The sequence below is a fragment of the Sus scrofa genome, chromosome 2 (assembly GCF_000003025.6).
Source record: "Sus scrofa isolate TJ Tabasco breed Duroc chromosome 2, Sscrofa11.1, whole genome shotgun sequence".
Classification (NCBI taxonomy): domain Eukaryota; kingdom Metazoa; phylum Chordata; class Mammalia; order Artiodactyla; family Suidae; genus Sus; species Sus scrofa.
The window spans coordinates 90169204-90194864 of record NC_010444.4 but is presented as its reverse complement, the minus strand read 5'-3'; the positions used below and the strand labels follow the sequence as shown (position 1 = coordinate 90194864).

The 25661-nt window shown below is 37.2% G+C and overlaps 1 protein-coding gene across 5 annotated transcripts in view; it reads left to right on the top strand.

The window, feature by feature from the left end:
• SSBP2 (single stranded DNA binding protein 2) overlaps window positions 1–25661 on the top strand; it is a 303158-nt gene that overhangs the window by 68426 nt on the left and 209071 nt on the right. For all 5 annotated transcript variants that reach the window (XM_021084509.1, XM_021084511.1, XM_021084507.1 and 2 more), the window contains exon 2: window positions 19474–19546. In XM_021084509.1, coding sequence (XP_020940168.1) covers window positions 19474–19546 — 73 coding nt within the window. The remainder of the gene's footprint in view (window positions 1–19473; window positions 19547–25661) is intronic.

Below are 25661 nucleotides of genomic sequence, written 5' to 3'. Positions count from 1 at the left end.
GAAGATTTTTTCTTGGTTACCAACTTAAGTACATATAGATAATTCAAAATAAGCTTGGGAAGGAGATATGAGCTTATGACTAATTTTTAAAATAATTTTTTCTTGATTAAAGAAAATTTGCAAAACATAGAACAATACAGAGAAGGAAGGAAGAAGCCCCATCACCTATTGTAATCACTTTAAAAATACTTTTTTCAAAAGAGCAGTTTTAGTTAGGTTCATAGCAAAACTGAGTAGATGGTACAGAGATTTCCCATATCCCTTGCCTCCACTGACCGTGTCATTCACCAACATGAAAGTTCTTTTAATATCTCTGACGTGGTACCCAGTATCACTTTTTAAATATTTACCTTGAAGTTAACTTAAAGCTACTATTCTCTAGTCAAATTAATCTGGCTACAATTGTGTATTGTTAAAAGCTTGTTTGGGGTTAAAATTACCCACCATGGTTAGGGTAAGTTTACTTGTACTCTAGGACTAGAGTTTAGTTCTACCTCAGAAGTCACTCACGCATCTCCACCAAATGGTCTTGATGTTCATTGTGAGTGATGAGCTTGTTGTTTCTCCTGTGAGTAGTTAGTGGTTTCCCAGCTCTTTGTGAGCAACAATTCTTTGCCTGGCCAGGTGGAGTTTCCCCAGTGCAGATTGTTGGAGTTCTTTTGCTGTGTAGCACCCCTGCTGATACCCTGCCTAAAAAATCTAGTTGCCTCAATCCTCCACCTCCCCCTCCAAATTTGATCCCTTGATCTCCTCAACTTAGACCACTGTCCTGTGATTGGATTTCTCCCTCCTTGCACTGTGTTCTGTAATGTGCCTTGAGGCAGAAAGCTAGGGTTATGATAGGACTCAATCCTGTATGTCCCCCTTTTCTCAGTTTTATAGGTCTACACTGTCTTTTGTCCAGTCTCTAAAACCAGTTGTTTCAATATCCTGATGTTCTAGTTTTCTGCAGCAAGAGGGCAAGTTCAGTCCCACTTACTCTTCCATGACGTAAATGGAAGTCTGGTGTCTGGTATTAATTTTGATGTTAAAACATTGAAATAGAATATGGGAAGTCTTCCAAGCTTAGTCAACAAGTGTTTAAGAGGCTACTAGTATTCTGGGTGGATATAAAGGAAAATCTCCTCTATAAGGATAGCACAAATAGGTAGAACTGTGTGTATCAACTATGAATATTAGACTATGTATATCAAGATTCCATAGGTGGGTGGGAGCTTGGGTATAATGTATAATCTTCAAGCTGAACCGAAATGGAGTAAGTACTGTTAGAAAGTATGTTTAGTACTGTAATTCCAATGTATATAGCTTAGTTCTAAGATTAGATGGAGAATTTTACTAATTTCTGCAAATAACCATGTTTCTACACACTGTTGATGAGTTTTTAATTAATTCTTATTATAGCTTTGCCTTTAAATTTTCCCCAAATTAATAGTCATTTTAATCATGAATTTGCCTGTCTGCAAAAGGCAAGTGTTTCTATTTCTTTTCTTTTCTTTTTTTTTTTTTTTTTTTTTTTGTCTTTTTTTTTCTGCTATTTCTTGGGCCGCTCCCGCAGCATATGGAAGTTCCCAGGCTAGGGGTCCAATCGGAGCTGCAGCCACCGGCCTACGCCAGAGCCACAGCAATGCTGGATCTGAGCCACGTCTGCAACCTACACCACAGCTCAGGGCAACGCCGGATTGTTAACCCACTGAGCAAGGGCAGGGACCGAACCCGCAACCTCATGGTTCCTAGTCGGATTCGTTAACCACTGCGCCATGATGGGAACTCCAAGTGTTTCTATTTCTAAGCACACCAAATCATTTAATTCTAAATCCATACTCCTAAGAATTAGGTGTCTATCATTTATGAAATAAATGAAACATCGGCAAAGTCATATTTTTATGCCCAGCTATCCATTTAATAATTGTTAAATCTTTCATTTCTGTCCCTGTCAATCTTAACTGATGGAGTTATCTCTGCCCAGAACATTTAATTCTCAGTTTAGTATCTTCAATATTTTTATGTATATCAGGGATTTATTTCTCTAAAACTGATACTGAGAATATAAAAAAAGACTTTTTAAGGGTGTTTAAAACAAAGGCTGGGTATTAATATTATTATGTGGTTGCATAGACAGTTTGTGACACGCTAAAATTTTTTTTTTTTAGCTTCACTGTAATGATGAAGAACTTTAAAAAGACAATGTTAGAAACAGATTTCTAATTTTTCACACCTCCTTAGCACCAGGTTGTAAGCTCTGTTGATAATTTGATCAGGCTGATCTAGTTTCATTGCTAAACTACTTACAGTCTCATGAGCAGTCTCTCAGTGGCTGCCAAATGCTCTTTGCTACTTGTTAGCTAACTGTGATCCAGCTAACTCTTGGCATTTTATCATTGTAGGAGTCACATTTGGACACTGATACATACCATTAGTTGACAGTGGAATTAAACAGTGGATCAGGAATGAGATCTCTTTTCTAGATCCAGCATGACTTTTTACAGTCCATTAGGAGAACTTAATCTAAGTTCTCTGTATCTGAGGCTTCTCTAGTCAATGACATTGGGATTTAAGGACAAAAGATGGGGAGTGGATTTTGGATGCAATATTTCACAGCACATACTACTCACCAGTGCTAAATGGTAACAGCTGGACCACTCTTCTAGCCCTCTGTAGTCTTTTTGTTATTTATTTCCTGGCTTGGACTTCTTTCCTTTAAGGAAATAGAGAGGCTATTGTCTTTTGAGAATTTGTTTTATTAAAAATAACAAAATAGCAATTAACTACCACCCACAACTAAATGCACTAATTTATTTCTTAAAAAAACTTATCCTTTGTATTTAGGGATTAGGAATCAGTGTGAAGGAATTATTTGGTAATCTTCATGTTGTCAGACTATAGTATTTTTATTGAGAGGCGGAATCATAAAGCTACTAAGAGGATGCTAATGCTATAATAGGCAACTAAGGCAACCTTACACTTTCCCTTAGCATGCCTTGAATGGAGAAACCAAGGATTCTATTCTTATACCTTGTCTAAAGAGCCATTCATTCATTTAAATACATATACATATATATATATATACATATATATATATATATGGTACTTACTAGTTTAGGTGCTGGAGATACAGACATAAACAAGTTAAAAATGCATTAGAGTAGTTTAATTTCAAGAGAAATTAGGAACAGCTGGGTTTTTTTTGTTATTCTCCTACCCTGTCTTCCTTCTACTTTTGCACATACAGTGAATTAACCAAAATAATTTTTTTTTTTTTTTGTCTTTTTGCTATTTCTAGCGTCGCACTCGCGGCATATGGAGGTTCCCAGGCTAGGGGTCCAATCAGAGCTGTAGCCACCGGCCTACGCCAGAGCCACAGCAACACAGGATCCGAGCCGCGTCTCTGACCTACACCACAGCTCAGGGCAACGCCGGATCGTTAACCCACTGAGCAAGGGCAGGGACCGAACCCGCAACCTCATGGTTCCTAGTTGGATTCGTTAACCACTGCGCCACGATGGGAACTCCCAAAAGAATTTTAAAACTGCAAATGGGGATCCATTAATTTGAAGGCTTTATGTTTACTGGCATCTTTTTTTCCCTCTTGCTAAATGTAAGAAGATAGAGAAATCCCAACAAAATCAGTTTTTATTACTGAAATTTGGAATGGATGTATGTTTTCTCATATTAAATGGCTACTTTCTTTTGCTTTTCGGTTTCGACAGTACATCTATTTGAAATATTAAAAGAATAGCATGCAAAAGACAGGTTATTTAACAGTTAGTAATAGACCTTAGTGTGAAAAGCAGATAGAGGATACCATGATCAGGCTGACAGACATAGCTGTTTATTGGTAGTTGGTCCTTTCAACGTATTTAGATATTAAGTATTTATCTAATGTTGTTTATACATTGCTCATAACAATATCTACCTCGCAGGAATATTGTGAGGCGTGATTAAATGTTATCCATAGGTGGCACCGATTTATAGTACATATTTCTGGAAAGTTTTATAAATGCTAAGTCATATTTATTGTAACTAACGTGAGTAATATAAAGGAAACTTTAGATGAATTCTCAGAAGATTAAAAATTCTTTTATGATCTAGTCATGTCCACTTTATTCTATAAACTGAGATTAAACAAATTAGGCCATTTTTATTGGCTGACTTGTGAAATAATGATTTGCTTTATATAGATTTATTATTCACACATACATAGATATTGACATACATATATATGTAGTAGAAAGAGGAATTAAGTCTGAACTATAGGGGGTATTCACCTTTTATTTAGGTGTAGCTTGGAAAACTTGTTTGAAAATTAACAATGCTATCTTAATTGTTAAGATATCTACTTTCTTTTTTATATGTTGTCCAGAGTTCCTTATTTTCTACCATTAATCTCTTCGGGGCAAGAGATTTAATCTCAAATTAGATGTCTAGGAGTTCCTGTCTTGGCTCAGTGGTTACCGAATCCGACTAGGAGACATGAGGTTGTGGATTCAATCCCTGGCCTTGCTCAGTGGGTTAAGGATCCGGTGTTGCTGTGAGCTGTGGTTTAGGTTGCAGACACGGCTCGGATCCCACATTGCTATGGCTCTGGTGTAGGCTGGCGGCTACAGCTCTGATTGGACCCCTAGCCTGGGAACCTCCATATGCCACAAGAGTGGCCCAAGAAATGGCAAAAAAAAAAACCAAAAAAAAACCCAAAAAACCCATAAAAACAAATTAGATGTCTAGATTATAGAGTGAAGTGAATTCTTCACCCCTTTCCCACACTGTAAATTCCTTATTTACAACTACAAATGAGAATTTGCTGTAATTAGACTCTTAAATGTCAGTGTCTGCTGTAGATGCTTTATTAGTTAAATATTTGCTTGTCTTATACTGTTAGATGGTACTTTTTCGGCAAGTATGTGATGAATTTCATTCATGTGAATGCTAAAAATTTGTTTCTTTGTTAGATTTTGTAAATTTTACAAGGTAAATTTGAAGTAATTTTATTTGGTGGTACAATTATGACATTTTCTCAGATTCGAAAGTTTAAGAATTACGAGAGGTCTCTTAAGTGTTTGGTGAATAACCACATCTAAATTCTGAATTATATTTCCAAACATGAAATTAACTAATGTAAAATACTGTACTCTGGCCGCTTTCCTTTTTACTTATTTATTTATTTTTATTTTAATTTTATTTTTTGTCATTTGTCTTTTTAGGGCCTCACCCACATCATATGAAGGTTCCCAAGCTAGGGGTCAAATCAGAGCTATAGCCAATTGCCTGCACCATAGCCACAGCAACGTCAGATCAGAGCCATGTCTGTGACCTACACCACAACTCACAGCATCGCCAGATCTTTAACCCACTCACTGAGTGTAGTGAGGCCAGGGATCAAACCTGCATCCTCATGGATGCTAGTCAGGTTCATTTCTGCTGAATCACAATGCGAATTCCCCTTTTTATTTATTTTTTATTGTTTTACATATTCTTTGGTTAAAAAAATCTTTTTTAAATTTAATTTTTAAAATTATTTCCCCATTACAATTTTTTTTTCTACTGTACAGCATGGTGACCCAGTTACACATACATGTACACATTCTATTTTCTCACATTATCATGCTCCATCATAAGTGACTAGACATAGCTCCCAGTGCTGCACAGCAGGATCTCATTGCTAATCCAAAGGCAATAGTTTGCATCCATTAACCCCAAGCTCCCGATCCACCCCACTCCCTCCCTTAACCCCTTGGCAACCACAAGTCTATTCTCCAAGCCCATGATTTACTTTTCTGTGGAAAGGTTCATTTGTGCTGTATATTAAATTCCAGATATAAGTGATTATCATATGTTATTTGTCTTTCTCTTTCTGACTTATTTCACCCAGTATGAGAGTCTCTAGTTCCATCCATGTTGCTGCAAATGGCATTATTTTGTTCTTTTTTATGGCTGATTGGTATTACATTGTGTGTGTCTACCACATCTTCCTAATCCAATCATCTGTCGATGGACATTTGGGTTGTTTCCATGTCTTGGCTATTGTGAATAGTGCTGCAATGAACATGCGGGTGCATGTGTCTCTTTTAAGGAAAGTTTTGTCTGGATATATGCCCAAGAGTGGTGTTGCTGGGTCATATGGTAGTTCTATGTATAGTTTTCTAAGGTACCTCCATACCATTCTCCATAGTGGTTGTACCAGCTTACATTCCCACCAACAGTGCAGGAGGGTTCTCTTTTCTCCACACCCCCCCTCCAGCACTTGTTGTTTGTGGACTTATTAATGATGGCCATTCTGACTGGTGTGAGGTGGTATCTCCTGGTAGTTTTGATTTGCATTTCTCTAATAATCAGTGATGTTGAGCATTTTTTCATGTGCTTGTTGGCCATCTGTACATCTTCCTTGGACCTATTCAAGTCTTTTGCCCATTTTTCCATTGGGTTGTTGGTTTTATGTTGTTGAATTGTATAAGTTGCTTGTATAATTTAGAGATTAAGCCCTTGTCAGTTGCATGATTTGAAAGTATTTTCTCCCATTCTGTAAGTTGTCTTTTTGTTTTCTTTTTGGTGTCCTTTGATGTGCAAGAGCTTGTCAGTTTGATTAGGTCCCATTGGTTTATTTTTGCTTTTATTTCTGTTGCTTTGGGAGACTGACCTGAGAAAATATTCATAATGTTGATGTCAGAGAATGTTTTGCCTATGTTCTCTTCCAGGAGTTTGATGGTGTCCTGTCGTATATTTAAGTCTTCCAGCCATTTTGAGTTTATTTTTGTGCATGGTGTGAGGGTGTGTTCTAGTTTCATTGATTTGCATGCTGCTGTCCAGGTTTCCCAGCATACTTGCTGAATAGACTTTTTTTTTCCCATTTTATGTTCTTGCCTCCTTTGTCAAAGAATAATTGACTATAGGTGTCAGGGTTTATTTCTCCATTCTTTGTTCTGTTCCGTTGCTGTGTCTGTCTGTTTTGGTACCAGTACCACACTTTCTTGATGACTGTGGCTTTGTAATATTGCCTTAAGTCTGGGAGAGTTAGGTGTCCCGCTTGGTTTTTGTTTCTCGGAATTGCTTTGGCAATTCTGGGTCTTTTGTGGTTCCATAGAAATTTTTGGATTGTTCTTGTTCTGTGAAAAATGTCCTGGGTAATTTGATAGAGATTGCATTGAATCTGTAGATTGCTTTGGGTTGTATGGCCATTTTTACAATATTAATTTTCCCAACCCAGGAGCTTGGAATATCTTTCCATTTCTTTACCTCTTCTTTAATTTCCTCGATTAATGTTTTATAGTTCTTAGCATATGTCCTTCTCCTCCTTGGTCAGGTGTATTCCCAGGTATTTGATTTTTTGGGGTGCAATTTTAAAATGTATTGTCTTTCTGTATTCCTTTTCTAATATTTCATTGTTAGTATACAGAAATAAGACTGATTTCTGGATGTTAATCTTATATCCTGCTACTTTGCTGAATTTGTTGATTAGTTCAAGTAGTTTTTGGGTTGAGTCCTTAGGGTTTTCTATATATAGTTTCGTGTCATCTGCATACAGTGACAGTTTTACCTCTTCTCTTCCTATTTTGATGCCTTGAATTTCTTTTGTTCGTCTGATTGCTGTGGCCACGACTTCCAATACCATGTTGAATAACAGTGGTCAGAGTGGGCATCCCTGTCTTGTTCTAGATTTTAGTGGGAAGGCTTTCAGCTTTTCTCCCTTGAGTATTGTATTTGCTGTGGGTTTGTCGTAAGTGGCTTTAATTATGTTAAGGAATGTTCTTTCTGTATCCACTTTGGTAAGAGTTTTGATCATGAAGGGATGTTGGACTTTGTCACATGCTTTTTCTGCATCGAGATGATCATGTGGTTTTTTGACTTTTGTTAATATGTTTTATGATATTGATTGATTGTGTATGTTGAACCATCTGTGTGAACCTGGGATGAATCTTTTTGATATGTTGTTGGATTCAGTTACCTAAAATTTCGTTGAGAATTTTTGCATCTATATTCATCAAAGATATTAGCCTATAGCTTTCTTTTTTGGTGGTATCTTTATCTGATTTTGGAATTAGGGTAATGGTGGCATCGTAGAATGTCTTTGGGAGTGTTCCTTCTTCTTCAACCTTTTGAAAAATTTAAGGAGGATGGGTATAAGTTCCTCTTTGAATGTTTGGTAGAATTTGCCTTTGAAGCCATCTGGTCCTGAACTTTTATTTGTAGGAAGTGTTTTTATGACATATTCAATTTCATTTCTAGTGATGAGTATGTTCAGTTGATCTATTTCTTCCTGATTCAGGTTTGGCAGGCTGTAAGTCTCTAGAAAGTTGTCCATTTCTTCTAGGTTGTCAGATTTGCTGGCATATAGTTGTTTATAGTATTCTCGTATGGTTTTTTGTATTTCTGTAGTATCCATTGTGATTTCTCCTTTTTCATTTTTTACTTGGTTTATTTGGGTTTTTTCTCTAGTTTCCTTGGTGAGTCTAGCCAGAGGTTTGTCCATTTTGTTTACCTTTTCAAAGAACCAGCTCTTGGTTTTATTGATTTTTGTCTATTGTCTTTTGAATCTCTATTTTATTGATTTCCTCTTTGATCTTTATGATTTCCTTCCTTCTGCTGACTTTAGATTTTTCTTGTTCTTCTTTTTCTAATTCATTTACATAGTGGGTTGTCGATTTGAGATTTTTCTTCTTTTTTGAGGAAGGCCTGTATTGCTATGAACTTCCCATGAGCACTGCTTTTGTGGCGTCCCATAGATTTTGAGTGGTTGTGTCTTCATTATCAGGTATTTTTTTAGTTTCCTTCTTGATTTCCTCATTGACCCATTGGTTTTTTAGTAGCATGTCGTTTAGTCTCCATATAGTAGGTTTTTTCTCATTTCTTTTCCTGTGGTTGATTTCTAGTATCATACCATTGTGGCCAGAGAATATACTTGAAATAATTTCTGTACTCTTAAATTTGTTCAGATTAGCTTTGTGCCCCAATTTATGATCAATTCTTGAGAATGTTCCATGTGCACTTGAGAAGAATGTGTATTCTGATTTTTTTTTTGGATGTGATGTCCTGAAAATGTTAAGTCTAACTTTTCTATTGTTCCTTTTAGGATCTCTGTTGCTTTATTGATTTTCTGTCTAGAGGATCTGCCCATTGTTGTGAGCAGGATGTTAAAATCTCCTACTATGATTGTATTCCCATCGATTTCTCCTTTTATGTCTGTTAGTATTTGTTGTAGGTATCTGGGTGCTCCTGTATTAGGGACATATATACTGATGATTGTAATATCCTCTTTTTGAATGGATCCTTTAACCATTAAATAGCGTCCTTCTTTGTCTTTCTTTATGACCTTCGTTTTAAAGTCTATTCTGTCTGATAGGAGTATTGCTACTCCTGCTTTCCTGTCTTGTCCATTGGCATGAAATATCTTTTCCCATCCCCTCACTTTCAATCTATATGTGTCCTTTGCCCTAAGGTGAGTTTCTTGTAGGCAGCAGATTGAAGGTTTTTGCTTTTTTATCCAGTCTGCCACTCTCTGTCTTTTGATTGGAGCATTTATTCCATTGACATTTAAGGTGATTATTGATAGATATTTATTGCCATTTTAAGCCTTGTTTTCTAGTTGACTCTATGTTTCCCTTTTCTTTTTTTGGTTGGATGGTTTCCATTTATTTTATTTTATTTTATTTTATTTTATTTTATTTTTTTTTTTTTGTCTTTTTGCTATTTCTTGGGCCGCTCCTGCGGCATATGGAGGTTCCCAGGCTAGGGGTCGAATCGGAGCTGTAGCTGCCGGCCTACGCCAGAGCCACAGCAACACGGGATCTGAGCCGCGTCTGCAACCTACACCACAGCTCAGGGCAACGCCGGATCGTTAACCCACTGAGCAAGGGCAGGGACCGAACCCGCAACCTCATGGTTCCTAGTCGGATTTGTTAACCACTGCGCCACGACAGGAACTCCTCCATTTATTTTATACTTGAGTATTTTTCTTTTCAGTTTTTGTGAATGTAATGTTTGGCTTTGATTTGTGGTTTCCCTGTTTTTTAAGTATGTTAACAACTTCCTATATCTGCTTACTTTAGCCTGATAATCATATAGGCTCAAACACATCATTAAGATAAAAAAAAGAATTATTTTTTCTTACTTCCCTTACTCACATTGTATGATTTTGATGTCTTCTCCTTTTTTTTATTAACATCTTCATGTTTGGATCTGTATGCTGGCTTAAGTGATTTCTTTCCAATTGTGGTTTCCTCCATCCCAATTCTTCCTTTTTTTTTTTTAATTTAGAGAAGCCCTTTTAGTATTTCTTTTAGAATGGGTTTTGTATTGCTATATTCTTTCAGCTTTTTGTTGGAGAAATTCTTTATTTCCTCTTCTATTTTAAATGATATTCTTGCTGGATAGAGTATTCTAGGTTGCAGATCTTTTCTTTTCATCACTTTAAATATATCTTGCCACTCCTCTTTGGCCTGTAGTGTTTCTATAGAGAAATCAGCTGATAGCCTTATTGGGGTTCCCTTATAATTAACACTTTGCCTTTCTCTTGCAGCCCTTAGAATCCTCTCTTTAACTTATATCATTTTTTATTATAATATGTCTTGGCATGGGCCTGTTTGGGTTCAACTCGTTTGGGACCTTCTGTGCTTCCTGTATTTTGATATCAGTATCCTTTAGATTTGGGAAATTTTCAGCCATAATTTCTTCAAATATATTTTCAATCCCCTTTTCTTTTTCTTCTCCTTCTAGAATTCCTATTATGCGTAGATTGGCCCACTTTCTATTATCCCATAGGTCTCTTATATTGCTTTCATGTTTTTTCATTTGGTTTTGTGTCTGCTGTCCTGATTGGGTGATTTCCATTATTCTATCTTCCACATCACTAATTTGTTCCTTTGCATTATTCATTCTGGTCTTTACTGCCTTTAGCTTGGTTTGAATCTCTGCAAATGAATTTTCTAGTTTATCTTGGCTCCTCCTCATATTTTCTAGCTCCTTTCTGAGGGAATCTGTATTACTGTTCATATCCTTTCTTAATTCCTTCAGTATTTTCACTATCTCCTCTTTGAACTCAAAGTCTATCAAACTGCAGAGGTCTGTTTCATTGTTGATTGCTTTAGGTGAATTCTCCTGTTGCTTTAACTGGGAATGGTTTCTGAGCTGCTTCATCGTGCTTGTGTTTTTCTTCTGTGAATTTGGGGAAGCCAAAGTGTAGTTTTGCACAGTCCGTGGTGGTCTGGTGGGGCTGGCTCCGTGAGGGTGGGGCATGGGTGCTGGTCAGATTTGCGCAGGCTGGGCGCTGGGAGCGCTTGAGGGTGCTGGCAGGGCCAGATCTGCTTGGGTGGGGCCAGATTTGCGTGTGCTGGGCACGAGCGCCAGGCACAGGGAAGGAGCGCTAGGTTTCTGTGATATAGTGGAAAAGTGTGCATACTGGGGCCCAAGGAGTTTTCTGTGGCAGCCTGCCCCTCCTCCTCTCCCCTTCCCAACAGTGGCACCTTGCCTCTCCTGTGGGTCTGGACCTTCTCCCTGGTTCCCTCTGCCGTGGCTTTCTATTCCCCAGCCCTTAGTGTACCACTCCCCCCACCAGCAGTGCACCGCTCCCTAGTCCCTTAGGCTGTCTCTACACTACCAACCCCAGCCCACTCCCTGGGACTGACCTGCCTAAGTCTAGGCACCCAGCCCCCGCCCAGCATCTCAGTCTGTGGTGTCTGTGCCAGTGGTTCAGATGGTCTGTGTGTCTCTCATTGTGCGTTTTGGATCTCAGACCTGCTGTTGTGCTTTTCTCTGCTTCTTGGAGTTCCCGCCGACTCAGGCTGATCTTTCCATTGGTTAGGTGGCTTCCCAGGGTGAAGGTTCCCTTTTTCCTTCACAACTCCTTCATGGGAGTGTTCGACCTGTACTGATTCCTTTTCTCTCTCTCTATTTTTTCTTTTGTTCTCTGCAGTTTGGTCAAGAGTTTCTTGCCCTTTTTGGAGGTTTAAGTTCTTCTGCCAGCATTCAGTTGATGTTCTGTGCAAATCGTTTTACATGTAGATGTGTTTTTTTGATGTGTTTGTGGGAGAGGGTGAGCATGTCCTCTTGCTCTTCTGCCATCTTGTAAGAGTCTCCCAAAAAATCTTTTTGAATTAGGCTTTCTGCATTTAGAATTTCTTTAGGCTAGACTTCCAGTAATGGAATTATTGGGTCAAAGTATATGAACTTTTCTTTTTTTGCAAGTTTTTGATGTATACTTATTGCCAAATTGGTTTTGAAAAAGAGTTATACTGGTTTATTGCCGTCAGCAGTATTCAGGTATCCATTTTCTTACATTGTATGTGTTTAATTGAGAATTTAAATCCCTTTGTTGCTCTAATATGTATTTGTTTGATTCCCAGTGATGGTTAACATTTTCCACATTTTAAAATTAATTATAATGTTTGTTATTGTTTTGGCTTATATTAGTTTACTGTATATTTAAAAGTTAATCAAAAGTATCTAAATGGATCTCTCACCCCTCAAAAAAATAAAAAAAACAAACAAAATCAGACCAAAATTAATCCTGACAGCAGTCTTGGAAAAAAATGTTTGCAAATAATGTATCAGGGTTTTAATATTTTTATTTAGCTAAATATAGTAGTTTTTTTGTGTAGTGTGAGTGGCACAGAATTTAATCTCTTACTGGAGATGCAAAACTACCATTATGGTTGTTAATTAGAGGACACTGCTGTAACAATAGTTGTCCTTAGGCCTTCTGAAGGAGTCATGGATGTTTGTTCCTACTCTAATTAGGCCATACCGGTTTTATGTATTACTAGTTTTTCTGCCACATTCATAGTAGTTGGGCTTCATCTGTTGCTTCTTATAGATTAATATTTCTCCCAATAGCTGTAACTCATATTTCCTTCTACTCTTTTTCTGTATACACTCTGTATGTATCTTTGTATATATGTGCTTATGCTGTTAATTTGAACATTATGAGCATTTCTCCATTTCATTAAACACCTTCAAAAATATATTTTGCTATCACTTGCATATATCACAAAGTAATTATTCCTCTTTTATCAGATATTTAGGTTGCTGGTTTTTCACTGCTATAATTTTGCCACAAGCTTCAGTATGAATTGTTTGGATTTCTGATTAATTCTTTAGTATTTTAGAATAAAAATTACAGGGTCAAAGGATATAAAATGTTTATGATTTAGTATTTTTGTATTTACTTCATTGTTGTTAAAAATAGGTAATACAAGAATCACAGGAAAAATAATCAAACAGAAGAAAGTTTATGCAGTAAAAAAATACCTTCCTCTTATCCTAGACTTCTAACCCCTAGGAAAAAAGCCCTTCAATGTAAGATTCTGTTTGGACATACATGCTTCCAGCAGAAGGGGAAGCATGGGAAGTGACATTTGTTGCTCCCATGCCTGTATGTATATGAAATATCTCTGGAAGAATATATGTGTAGTGTACATGGGCGCATACTATACAGGCTATTCTGCACTTTGTGTATCTTACTTATTCACTTACCTATATTATTTTCTTAAAAAGCTGTATTATGTGCACTTCTATATTTTACCCTTTGGGCACTGAGTATGTTAATGTATTAGGAGTCTTTGCTACATTAATGGTTAAATTTTAAAATATTGTTTATGACTAGGAGATTGAGTATTTTTCCTTAGGATAACTTACTGGCCATAGGTAGCCACTGTTCTTTTTTTTTTTTTTTTTTTTTTTTTCTTTTTGCCTGTTGAGGGCTGCTCCCGTGGCATATGGAGGTTCCCAGGCTAGGGGTCTAATCGGAGCTGTAGCCACTGGCCTACGCCAGAGCCACAGCAACGCAGGATCCGAGCAGAGTCTTCGACCTACACCACAGCTCAGGGCAACGCCGGATCCTTAACCCACTAAGCAAGGACAGCAATCAAACCCGAAACCTCATGGCTCCTAGTCGGATTCGTTAACCACTGAGCTATGACGGGAACTCCAGCCACCATTCTTATTTGACCTTTAACTTCCTTAACTTGCTCATTATTTTTAAATTAAGGTCTACATGTTCTGGCAGGTCTTTTTATATGATCTTTTTATATATTAAGCATATTTGCATTTTTTTGCCCTGGTAATTGTGTATCCTGTTTTCTTAGTTTATTATTGCTTTTTAATTTTATTTGGGTGTTTTCTGAGGGGTAGTCAGAGGTTTAACATATTTATGTTTTTTTTTCATTTTTATATGTCTTTAATTCTCTTCTAATTATATTTTTATAACTTGTGAAAATCCACTTTTGTCAGAATCATAAAAAATAAAGGGTGAGTGGGATTTCCCCCTTTCCTTAATTTTATTTTTTTGTCTTTTGTCTTTTCGGGCTGAACCCATGGCATATGGAGGTTCCCAGGCTAGGAGCTGAATTGGAGCCATAGTCGCCGGCTTGCGCCACAGCTGCAGCAATGCAGAATCTGAGCTGTGTCTTTGACCTACACCAGAGCTCATGCCAGATCCCCACCCACTGAGCAGGACCAGGGATCAAACCTGCATCCTCATGGATAGTAGTCGAGTTTGTTAACCACTGAGCCATGATGGGAATTCCTCCTTTATTAAATAGGCTAAAAAGTTAAACTGTAGACTGGTCCACTTCCAAGTTATTAGAGATTTTGAATCCATGAAGCCTAGTTGAAAAAGATTTGATTCTGTCAGAATTGGAGATGGATGGAATTTGAATTCTGGTGTTTTATCAGGGTTGGTTGACTTTTGCTTCTGCCTCCTATGGCATCTTGTGATTGTTTATATGTGTAACTTTGGGACAGTGAGTTAAGTATGCATCACATGTGTAGGTGATATATATAATTATGGTTTTGCAGGCCGTGCCAAGTGGGTTTGGGTTTTGGCTGTTCTCTGTATTCTTCCCATTGTAGCCTCTACCTTTGCTCTTACTTTTTTTTTTTTTTTGTCTTTTAGGGCCGCACCCACGGCATTTGAAAGTTCCCAGGCTAGGCTAGGGGTCTAATTGGAGCTACAGCTGCCGACCTACGCCACAGCCACCTCAGATCCGAGCCGAGTCTGCACCCTACACCACAGTTTGGGGCAACTCTGGATCCTTAACCCACTGAATGAGGCCAGGGATCAAACCGGCAACCTCATGGTTCCTAGTTAGATTTGTTTCCGCTGTGCCACAATGGGAACCCCTGCACTTAACTTTTAAAGCTTTAGAGCCAGGGAGTAAGGAAAGTAGTGAACTGTTTCAGGTATATTTGCATTCTGGCTTTGGCTCCCTCTCTAGAAGTGCTGGACGTGGTTTTGGTAACTCAATCATTGGTAACTATCTGAAATTTAGAATGCGAAAAAGATAACTTAAAGATATATGATCCATCCATCATTGAAATACTTTTTCATTAATTAGTGTTAATTTAAAAAGCCTGCATCTACTTTCTACAACCAAACTCTTATTGCATGATTGTTAATTCTTTTCTATATGTTTGGGTTACATTATGAGCCACTAGGTTGAATAGTTAACTCTGTACTTCATCAAAAATAGTTAAATTTCTTAAAGATCCAAAAAGGAAAAGGAAAATATTAATATGAGAGTATGCATAAAATAAATATTTGTATATTCAATATTTATCTTTAAATTTTCACTGTCCAGTAGAAATTGAATCCAAATAAAATGCTTAATGATCTCATGTCACTGGGTAAAAGACTATGCTGTGAGTCCCCAGCATGGATGGATGGATGGACAGGTTTCATGCCTACTCCCCTGGAATCATTTATGTACATACACAAATAATTTATTACAGGGATTCTCCCCACCCCCCCCCCCCCGAGATTTGGAGATTCTTACTTCTCGTGGCTCTAATGCTTCTATTACAGGGAACTAGTGGAGAGTATACAGTATCTATCTGAAGGTAGAACAAATACTCCACTACTGTGGCTCCTAATGGTTCCCCTGGAGCAGGAAGGGGATAGAAAAGAATGGCAGACCTGGGAGAGATTGTGGCATTGGAATCCAGTACACAACTTTGTAATACAATATGTGACAGAATTAGCTGAAAGTGTTACAATCATTGTTACTATTTCCTGTGCTCTCTAGTCCTTTCAGTGTTACTGCAAGAAAAGTATTTTTCCCATTTCCCATTTTACAAGTGAGGAAACTGAGACTCAGAAACCATTGTGGCTCAGTGCTTAACGAATCCATCTAGGAGCCATGAGGTTGCGGGTTTGATTCCTGGCCTTGCTTAGTGGGTTAAGGATCCGGCGTTGCCCTGAGCTGTGGTGTAGGTCATAGACGTGGCTCAGATCCCGTGTTGCTCTGACTGTGGCATAGGCTGGTGGCTACAGCTCCGATGTGACCCCTAGCCTGGGAACGTCTATATGCCACAGGTGCGGCCCTAGCAAAGACCAAGAAAAAAAGAAAGAAAGAAAGAAAGAAAGAAAGAAAGAAAGAAAGAAATTGTGTTTCACTGAAGGTGAGCATAAGTACTGTAAACAGATGGTGAAGGTGAATTTAACTCTGGACATGGTCAATTTAAGAAAGAACTTTCTAGAAACTTTAAACAGGAGGTTTCCATTGTGGCACAGTGGAGACAAATCTGACTAGTATCCATGAGGATGCTGGTTCAATCCCTGGCCTCACTCAGTGGGTTAAGGATCGGGCATTTCTATGAGCTGCCATGTAGGTCACAGTTGTGACTCACATCCTACATTGCTGTGGTGTAGGCCAGCAACTATAGCTCCAATTTGACCTCTAGCCTAGGAACTTCCGTATGCCGTGAGTGCAGCCCTAAAAAAAAAAAAAAAAGGAACTTAAACAGTTTTAGGAGAAGCAGGTTTGGATCTTGGTAGAGAGAATAGGCCTAAAGAGATAGGTTTGGAAAATCCTCTTCACAGAGGTAATAGTTAAAATGTTGGGCGATTTGCCAGTGATGTATTATGGATTCATCATGGTGGGAGAGTTGATTAATTGTTCAGCCATGCGATGCTCCCTGTCACTCTTTCTGGAGCATGGGTCCTAACTGTCTGAGAAGCATTCATTTTATTCAAGGGAGGTTACAGAACATGGATATATGAGGTGGCATTATAGATAGTTTTTCTCAGCCCTGCCCTATTTTTATCACCCTGTTTGGTAACCAAATGATATGCTGCTACCACAGAGATATGAAGAGTAGAGAGGCACACCTCTAGGAAGATGCCTCAGAATCTTTGGTTCTATAGTTTGAAACCCCTTCCCCCATCAACTCCGTGCCCTCACCAATACATCTTTTAGAATCATTGTCCTGTACCCATTGAGAGGAGGAAATTGTTGCTTTAAATTCTACTTAAAAAGAGGGATACTTTTTGTTAATTAATCAGGGAAAAACATAGAAGAGATACATTACCGCTTTAGTATTACAGAGAAGAGATTATAAGGAAGTGACTTGCTTAACTTTAAGGAATGGTGTTTATTATAAGGACACAGCAAGAGTTATGCCCTAGCTGTGACTGTTCTAAGGTCTGTTCTCTTACCCACCTGTGGGCAACCATGGTGCCTCTGCCTCACTCTCTGCCTTTCACTTCCAACTTTCCCAAGTTTGGTGGAACATCTGTATTGTTCGCCTTTGACTTAGGCCTGGCTTTCTTGTCTAGCCTGCATTACTGGATTGGCTATAGGCCCAAGATTTTATAACCCACAAGGAATTGCCTGAGGCTCCAGGGCAGTAGGCTGTAGGGTTATTTGGACAGGGAATTTTGAGGCTTCACCATCTCTCCAGGAAACATTTACAGATAACTTCTTTTCAAGGCGAAATTTGCCGTTGTATGGAATCATGTAATAGGGTTGGGAGTAGTTAGTAGAGGGACAGAGTATGTGGGATATATGTTTTTGAAGAATGTATGAAAAAATTGCCAGTGGGGTTTGTTTGTTTGAAACTACGGGAATATTTCGATTTTCCACGTCCCTTATAATGTATTTTTGTGGTGGACCACACTTCCACAGGGAGCGTCATTCAGGGACATGACATGCTACCTCCTCTGCGTTAGGGTAGATTTGACTGAGCTAAGATGTGGCATATTCAACTTGAAGAGATTAGGAGATGTTTCTGAATTATATTGGTATGTTACTGTCAACAACATACTTTTCATCTCTTGGTAAATTTAACAGATGTCTACTCATGGTGCTTATTACCTACAAAATAATTCTCATCTTATGTGTTTGGCAGTTTTGGAATGGAGAAAGAATTAAAGGGACAGAACAAGTGATTTTATATAGGCTTTCCCTTTTCATGACAAACACATGTTATATTTTCATGATAATGAAGAAATTACTTTGAAAGTGCTATCTGTCAGTCTTTAACAATCATACATTCATTTGGCTAGAGAGATGGTGTAACTGTACAGGATTGTGGTTATTGTTACATTGTTTTGTTTACTGTAAACCTGGCTCAATATTGGTAAATACAGGGTAGCAGAAACTGAACTGTTGTGAGCTATCTGGGCATCAGTCCAAGATATCATTAAAAATACTGCCTCAGACTAATTTGGGTTTATGAATAATATTTTGTTAACAGCTTAACTAAAATTGAGCCACATGGTGTAGCTTAAAATTCTGAATCTTCAAGATAATGAGAGTAGTATAAATAGGGCATACTTAATATTCTATATTTGAATGATAAATTTATACATACTTTTGTGTTAACCTTTATAAGCACCCAAATACATAATGTAATCTGATGTCTTTAAAGTTTACATAATGCTATAATTTGCTGGTAAGGTAAATTTCTTATAAACTAAAATATTACTGGTTTAACAATCAAATCTAAAGAATAAGGAGAAGGTGCCTAAAAAAATATTAAAATGGACATTCAACATTCATTTTGGCTTTTGAATGTGTAAATAGCTGGAGTTTATGTTAATGTTCACCAAAAAGACAGAAGGATATAGTGTTACAAAGGTCCAGTAACTTAATTCATTTATTTTGCTAATAAAAGATAATAACTATACCTTAAAATAGGTTATGAGAATTGTTAATTGGTTATAAATTATAATTAGTATCAGGTATAACAAAGGGAATTGAGGGTATGATAAGTTAGATGATCCCAAGACAAAAACCCATGTTTAGGTGTTTTTTGCCAAAAAAAAATTATTTGTATTTTCCTTCCTCCCTTCCTTCCTTTTGCTTTTCAGGGCCGCACTAGCAGCATGTGGAGGTTCCCAGGCTAGGGGTCGAATCAGAGCTACAGCTGCCGATGTACACCACAGCAACTCGGGATCTGAGCCACATCTGCGACCTACACCACAGCTCACGGCAACGCCAGATCCTTAACCCACTGAGCGAGGCCACACCCTCATGGTTCCTAGTTGGATTTTTTTTACACTGCACCATGATAGGAACTCCCATTTATCTTTATCTTTGTGTGGTATTTTAATTAAAGTTCTCCCTGAGTGTACATGCATAAACTCCCATTGAAAAGATGTTGGAAGAGTTGATTTTTTGTGAAAAAATATTTTTGTAATGAAAAGATGTATGTCTTAAAGAATGAATTTTAACTACTCCTCTTCTCAGTATTTTATTTGTTTTTCAGGTTAGCCCTCTACGTATATGAGTATCTGCTCCATGTAGGAGCTCAGAAGTCAGCCCAAACATTTTTATCAGAGGTATGTTTTATATATTTTCTCCACTGTATTTTGATATCCTATATAAGTGAAAAATATACTATAACAATTATTTGAAAAAACTCTCGTTATATATTATGTACTGAGTGCTTATCAAAATGCATAATAAAGGCTTCGTATGTTATTTGTAAGCATTTTTAGTATTCAGAAATTCCATTTCCATGTAAGTAAACTCGTACTTTCCAGTTAATTTTTCTCCTTCGAAATAGAAACAAATATTAGTCTTGGCAACAATAACCAAGAAAGCAAATTTTATTTTTTTTTTAAGAAGGCAAACATTGTCATATCTCTAGTTTTAGCAATATTTTGGCTTTACTCACAATTTTGGAAAACATGATTATTTTATTTTATTTTATTTATTTATTTATTTATTTTTTGCCTTTTTGCCTTTTCTAGGGCCGCTCCTGCAGCATATGGAGTTCCCAGGCTAGGGGTCTAATTGGAGCTGTAGCCACTGGCCTATGCCAGAGCCGCAGCAACGCCAGATCCAAGCCGCATCTGCAACCTACACCACAGCTCAAGGCAATGCCGGATTGTTAACCCACTGAGCGAGGCCAGGAATCGAACCTGAAACCTCATGGTTCCTAGTCAGATTTGTTAACCACTGCGCCACAACGGGAACTCCGAAAATATGATTTTTGTTTTTATTTTGTATAAATAGTAGGAGATTGATGACTGAACTTTAGTTATAAAACATTTTGATAATTTTATTTGAAGTTCTTGTTTCCGTTTCTATTTTTCTCCTTCACATTCTTTTAAACTTTCAATTTGATCTTTCTTACAATGTTACACTTTCTTTTCCAATTATGTAACGATGAGGATGAGGAGGATTTTACTGGTTTCTTCTTAATGAGTTCTTTCATATGATGTGCCAAGACATTATGCATATATTATCTGTAATTCTTCTAAGAAATTTGTAAGGCAGATAGTATTATTCCTATTTTACTGATAAGAACAACAGGATTCAGAGAGTTTACCTAACTAGCTTATGGTCACACAGCTTAGTAAGTTATGGAGCCAGAATTCAAACCTTAGGTCCATGTTAATTCCAAAGGCCCTGGTTTTCTCTCTGTTTCTGTAGTGTCCAGTATGGTAGTTACTGGGAGGATATGGCTTGAACCATGACTAATCCAATTGAGAAATGCTGTAAATGTGAAGTCACACACTGGATTTTGCAGAATTAGTGTGAAGAAAAGAATGTAAAATATCAATAATTTAAAATTTTTGATCACATTGAAATGATAATATTTTGGATATATTGGGTAAAATAAAATGTTAATTTTATCATTAATTTTACATCATTTAACATTAATTTTTATCTTTAAAATGTAGTTACCAGAAAATTGCTGATAAAAAATTACATCGTCTCGGGTGGTATCACTAGTTTGGCCTCTATTAGATCACAGACACAACAGGCAACCCCTTGGCCAAAGTACCCTTCCTGAGGTACAACCTTCTTGAGGTTCACTAGCCTTTGCCAAGCACACAAGTAAAGAAATATGCATAGCCCCCCAATCTTTTATCTAAGTAGTATATGTGAACTAGTAGGGCCTTATTGTAAATACCTTATTTACAAACTTAAGAAGTCAGTTGTTTTACCATAGAAGGAATATAGGCAACATAATAAAAATGTGATTTCAAAGTTTATTCCAATCAGAACAGAAGTTAGCATGTCTATATCATTAAATCATTGATTGGTAGACTGATCTATAACCTTTTTGAGTCACCTGTTTGATGTTAGAAAGGAAATGATTGAGATAGCAAAGAAGATGCCTTTAATAACTCTCAATCACTGCCAACTTATATTTAAAAGAAACTAAATCCAGTTATGGAGATTTTTCAACTTTTATTTTAATGCACTTGGAAACTTTAATGAAACTTGATGGAAAGATTTACTGATAACTTTCCTTAGATCAGGGATCATTTGCACTGGCTCAGCTTTCTGAGTCCTTGGTAGTTCCCAAGACTGTTCTTTCTTACCAACACAATAATCATTTCTTCAAAAAAGAAAAATGGTGCTGACTTATAAAGGGAGGTTCAGGTATTTGGACTTAGATGGGTTATGTGGATCAGGCAGATAACTAGGTACCATACTGATATGCTTCTGAACTAAATGGAAAATGGATCCATAAATTTTCTGGTGCTGTTTGGTAAAAATAAAATTACAATTTCACAGGGGATTTACATATTTTTTTAAACAAGTATTTACCCATAATGTTATTCTTTGGCTGCATTTGGAATACAACAATAAGGATTTCTTTGAATTGTCAGTTTGGTTCAGTTTCACAAGAGGAACCAGTTAAGCTGAAAACAAACTGTTATCACCAGGAAGATACAGTATTTCTGGACTTTAGAGATGGGCATATTGATTCCCAGACTAGTTACATGGAAACCTTTGAATATAAAGCAATACTATATATTTTTGTGGGTACATATTTATGAATGTGAAGTATAATAAAAGGTCTGAAAGAATATATATACCAGACTAGTTGTTTCTGGGAGTAGGAATATTAAAGGAGTAATGGAGAATTTTATCCTTACTTGTAGGATATTTTAAAATAAGAAACATATATATGTAATTTACATGTATATATATAACATGTGTGTATATATATAATTTGTATAGTTATTTAAAAATAAAATAGTAGAAGATAAAATACAAAATTATCTTGATTTTAAAATGGAAGCCTGGAGGTATAATTGTAGTAGACCATTACTGAGCACAACCTGGAGTTCAAAATACAGTTGTCCCTCTGTATACATTGGGTATTGGTTCCAGGACCCGCCTTTCCTATGTGCCCCCCCCAAAAAAAATCAAAATCCACATATGCTCAAGTTTCTTATGTGAAACAGCATTGTGTTTGCCTATAACCCACAGTAATTTTCCCATACACTTTAAATCATCTCTAAATTACCTATGCTATCTAATATGTTGTAAATGCTTTGTTATAGCTGTAAATACAATTTAAATCATATGTAAATAGTTGCCAGATGGAAGCATTTCAAGTTTGGCTTTTTTGGAACCATCTGGAATTTTTTCCCAAATGTTTTCTATCCATGACTGGTTGAATCTATGGATGTGGAACTTGCAGATAGGGAGGGTTGACTGTAATTTCAATTGGTTAAATTTCAGTATCTTGCTGTATCCTCCCTCACACTTCAGGTTTCCAGAATACCAACTACTTGTGTTTGCTTGTACATACCAGAAGGCTTCTCACATCAGGGTTTACTCAGTGCTGCCTAAAATCTCCCCTTCTCCCTTTGACTAGCTTAGAATTCACTTTTTCCAGGAAAGCTTTCTCAGGGTTCCGCTTCTCCATGCTGGTAGTGCATTCTTACATGAAAGTTTTTGCATACTCTGCCAGGAAGTTTGGACTTACCTTCTTGGCAAAAGGGAACTTCTGGTGCTTTTTAAGTAACAGAAAAGCATCCTTAGGTTTGTACTGTCATGTCTGTGTGAATGGTAGTACCCATCCTCCTTAACTATGGACAGTGAAGAAAGGAGAATCGAATCTTTGACAGCTTTGGAACCTATTTAGCATTGCTTTCTCTCTTACTTTCACTTGGATCATCTGGAAAACTTAAGGCTGCCTTGTTATAGAATGACTTCTTAAGTTTGAGTAGTAAAGGACTATTGTATCTAAATTCTTCTTACGCCATACCCAGATTTATACCTAATTTAGAACTGTTATACAAAGAACCTAAAAAATAGGGAGACATATTTATTTGGGTTGGGTATTTGTGATAATGAGACAGTTGAAGTGGCACCAGTTACTCAAGTATTCCATACCCTCACCCTGGTTCAAGGCAAGATAGAATTCTTCTGATTTTGACATTCTCCCTTAACATGAATGAGGATATGGATGACTGTGATATTAATGAGCCCTTGTGAGCCAGGATTTACGGTGCTGGGCTGCCTCTTTCATTTGTATGAGTCTGCTTTCTGGCCAAAGTTGTGAGAAGGTCAAATTGGAACTTTAGGCATCATCTGAACAAGTAAGGTATGTATCTCAGTAGTCCAGTCTCTCACTTGGGCTTAGCTTTTCTATCTTTTATTTTGGCCACATCCACTGCATGCATAAGTTCCCTGGCCAGCGATCAAATCCATGCCACAGCAGTGATAATGCTGGATCCTTAACCCACTGAGCCACACAGGAACTCCTGGGCCTAGCCTTTTTAATAGTGCCCATGGCCCAGCCTCTAGAAATTGGATTGCTTTTGACAGCTTTTGTTTTAAGCAGAGTAGTAGGGCACTATGAGCCCAGCTACTTTTTTTTCTTTGTTCAAAGAGGCAGCATTAGACTGACAGTAGAAACTAAAACATTTCTCTGGCCAGGTTGTGTTAACGAGCTCATTGTTATCTGATTCGTCTTAGATTCTATACCACTGCCTGAATCCTAAATATAGTTTATATGATTTTTCATGTTCTTACCACCAAGGGGACAAAATTGAATATGCTTTAGAAATAATCTCAACATGGAGCTCTTCCTCTGCTTTATATTTTATTATCCTTCAGTATTAAATAATTACAAATAGAATGCTAAGAAATCTCTCTCAATTTTTGTTACTTTGGGTTTATTAGAAACTATCCTTTTCTTGGGTTATATTGTTTCACTATGCAAAGATATCCCACTCATTCTTGAAATTTTGCATGGTATTCATGCCTCAGAATGAGGCCTGGTGTCTGTAACAAATAAAATTAAAAATTAGATTTCAGAGATCCAGCATTATTTTCTCTTATTAAAAATTTTACTTTGTTTATACTATATTGCTGGCCTTATTTGCCATAAATTAGCAAGTAAGTTAGCTGGAAATGGAAGCTTAAAAACATCCAGTGGATTGCTTCTTCAGTTTTTTATTGGGAATGCTAAATTATTGAACTCCATAGACTCCAAAATTCTGTTCTGTTTGTTTTTCATCTGTATGAAGAGAGAAGTAATTGTAATTTCCTAACCTATTTCTTGAACTTTAATTTGGAGGCAACACAGTGTAGTGGGTAAGACTGATCACTTTGGGGCCACATTGCGGGATTCTAATTATATTCCATAACTTATTATTCAATTTTTTGTTTATAAAAAGAAGTAAATAATACTTTAAAGTTGTGCTGAGATTTAAATGCATTAGTACATATATAGTGATTTGAAGGGCCTGGCATGGGGTGAGTTCTTAAAAGTGTTATTTTAAAAATTCTTGACCAATTCTTTTCTATCTCGTGTCATTTACTTTCAAGTACAAGTATAAATTTATTTCCTCTATGCACATGTGTGCTCCAGATAGCATCACCTGGATGGTCCACAGTCCTCCCACCTCTGAGGGTTACCTTTTCCATCAAAGTGGCTCCAGCTCTAATCTCTCATATAGCAGGTTGTCTCAAGTCCTTTCTAATATCTCTGGGGCTTACTACAGGGAGAGAGGGGTCCTGGTTTTCTTGCTCTAATTTCTTGCTCTCACCAGGTATTATAACCCCGCTGCTTTTCCTTATGGCTGATACCTTTTTTTTTTGCCCTAAACTTTCTTGTTTCCTTCATAACCTCCAAGCTCCACTAACTTATTGCTCTTGCATAGAAAAGAATCTTACTGAAGGTTAGAGCAAAGCTAAAGAATGTTAAGCATTAGTTGAGTACAGTACAGGCAACAACATTAACTCACATATTAGACACAACTATTCCTAAGTTCCTGAGTCTCCTTGCCATAGGGAGTTTCTCACTAGACATTGTCCTGAGGGCTCCCCTTGCCTTCCATCTTGTTGATGCTGCACCATTTGTCCTACTTTGTCCTTTTCTGAATCCTCCCAGACCCCCGCCCCCACGACTCTCTGCCCAGACTACTTCTTTTTGAGAGACTGTCAGCAACCTCTTAAATCCTTGTTATTTTATCATATAGAATATTAAATGTTCGTTCTCCAGTTTCAAACCATTCCTTGGGGCCACTGCCTTTCTGCGTCAAAATGTAAAAACAAAAATAGAAAGGATCCATGAAGGATCCTTTTTTTAAATTTTTCCCAATAAAAAGTATTCCTTTAAGAGGAATTTTACCTTCCTTCTAAAGCAGAGCAGCTCTAGTTCATAAAACTTTCCATGATTATGGAGATGATATC